Source organism: Pogona vitticeps, chromosome 9, assembly GCF_051106095.1.
Source record: "Pogona vitticeps strain Pit_001003342236 chromosome 9, PviZW2.1, whole genome shotgun sequence".
Lineage (NCBI taxonomy): Eukaryota > Metazoa > Chordata > Lepidosauria > Squamata > Agamidae > Pogona > Pogona vitticeps.
This window is the reverse complement of record NC_135791.1, coordinates 21,662,617-21,664,591: the sequence shown is the minus strand read 5'-3', so window position 1 is coordinate 21,664,591 and position 1,975 is coordinate 21,662,617. Positions and strand designations below refer to the sequence as shown.

At 41.9% G+C, this 1,975-nt stretch overlaps 1 protein-coding gene across 1 annotated transcript in view; it reads right to left on the bottom strand.

Annotated features, from left to right (window-relative positions):
• Positions 1-1,541: 1,541 nt before the first annotated feature.
• LOC110089607 (uncharacterized) overlaps positions 1,542-1,975 on the bottom strand; it is an 18,121-nt gene continuing 17,687 nt past the window's right edge. Inside the window, exon 7 of the mRNA XM_078379982.1 lies at positions 1,542-1,880. Within this exon, the coding sequence (XP_078236108.1) occupies positions 1,666-1,880 (215 nt within the window). The 3' untranslated portion in view covers positions 1,542-1,665. The remainder of the gene's footprint in view (positions 1,881-1,975) is intronic.

Genomic DNA, 1,975 nt, shown 5'->3' with positions numbered 1-1,975 from the left:
CCCCTCTCCCCAAAAAAACAAAAATCCAGCAAGGCAATGAAACAAGCAACAACTGATTTAATGAGTTGCACAAAAGCCTACACATGGCAATCATCATGCATGACACATGTTAAAAATCCATTTAAATAAGTGAGGAAAGGGTCTACAGGTTTTTTTTTTTACTGTAGTTTGGGGAACAGTCTCATGTTAGGTGAAGTATTTGACAATTACAAGACATTCATTGCTTTAAAAACAGGGGAAGGACTAGTAACATTTGTTTATTCCAGAAAGAAAACAAGGGTGCAAACATCAGACCACTAGTGCAGGATTGTCTTCTCTGGCTGGTAGATCTTCCTCCAGAGTTTCATCCGGTCCTGCAACCTAGGATCTGTGAAGCATGAGCTAAAACACAGAGCTGGCTTGCCTTTGCCCAAGAAATCAAAAAGCTGCAACATTGGACTGAGTCGTATTCTCCATTAAAAGCCTATTTCTACCACCACCCTGTATTTTGTTAAAAGGGAGGAACCCTCTGAGATTGCAATGTTAAATTGACTAAAAAGTTGATAATGCGTTTGTCTAAAAATCTGTAACTGTTAGCACTAAGCAGATATAAAAACTGCAGATCACTGAAGAGATACGAGTGGTGCCTCGCTAGACAGTTACCCCGCATGACAGTTTTTTCGCTAGACATTGACTTTTTGCGATCGCTATAGCGATTCGCAAAACAGTGGTTCCTATGGGGGAATTTCGCTGGACAATGTTTGGTCCCTGCTTCACAAACCGATTTTCGCTAGACAACGGTTTGCTTTTCGCTAGACAATGATTTCACTAGACAGCGATTTCAGTGGAACGGATTATCATCGTCTAGTGAGGCACCACTGTATTCTGAGGAGTCTTTCCTTTGTCGCTTCTCAAAAGAATGGAGACCTGCTGTGATTTATACCATCTGAGATGACAAACACTAGGAAAGCATGTGGCTTTCAAAGTGCAGAGTGCATGTTCTAAATCTGTGCAACTCAACGGGGACAATAGATTTGCCAATAAATTAGTGAAAAGACATTGGCTTATCAACTAGAGTTGCAATGCTGTCCATGGGAGTCATCTCCACTAAATTAAGCAGTATTTGCTTCTTTCCCTTAATAAGCAAGGGTAAGATTTGCATTGTAAGATTTCTTTCATAGTGTGTGGCATCTTTAATACAAATAAAGAGCAAACAACCCACCCCTTTGTCCACTTCAAAGACATGCTAGGATAAACAGACCAACAGATACATTCATGACGATCCTTTATTTCATCAATTTACCTACTGAAATGCGGAGAGAAGTGACGGTTAGTAGATGCTACAGCATGAATATCTAGGGATAAACTTCAGGAAGCTGGTTTTTGGGCTGAATATCAGGAAAAACTCTGTTTTTGTTAGAGCAGTACGACAATGGCACCATTTACCTTGGGAGGTAGTTGGCACTCCAATGCTAGAAGCACTGAAAAGAAAATTGGACAGCCCTCTGTCAGATCTGCTTTGATTTGGATTCCAGCTTTGAGCAGAGGGTTGGACTTGACGGCCTTATAGGCAACGTCCGACTCAATGATTCTATGATTTGATGCCTTCTTTCCTGGCATTTGGCTGAGCGACCGTCTTGTTCCAGCTTGAAGAGAGAAGGTTGCTGTAGCCAAAAGGATGATAAATCAGTACTGGAATTTGCCCAGCAAGAGCACGAAAAGGGTGGGTATCAGGATGGCGAAAGGGGTGTTCCCCAGAAGTCGGCTGGTGCCCGCGTGTTGCGTGTGGCTGGTTTCAACAGAAAAAGTGGTATTACCATAATACAATTTGGCGCCTTTTTTAAGGACAGAGGCTGTAGAAGTAGCACATCCTTTTATAATAAAAGGCTGTTGGGCAGAACCTGTGGGAGGAAAAAAAACAATTTGTTTTGTTTTCATCCCAGACACAAATATTCCCTTTGCTGAGTTGGATTCTGTTATGCCCCATGAACAACCC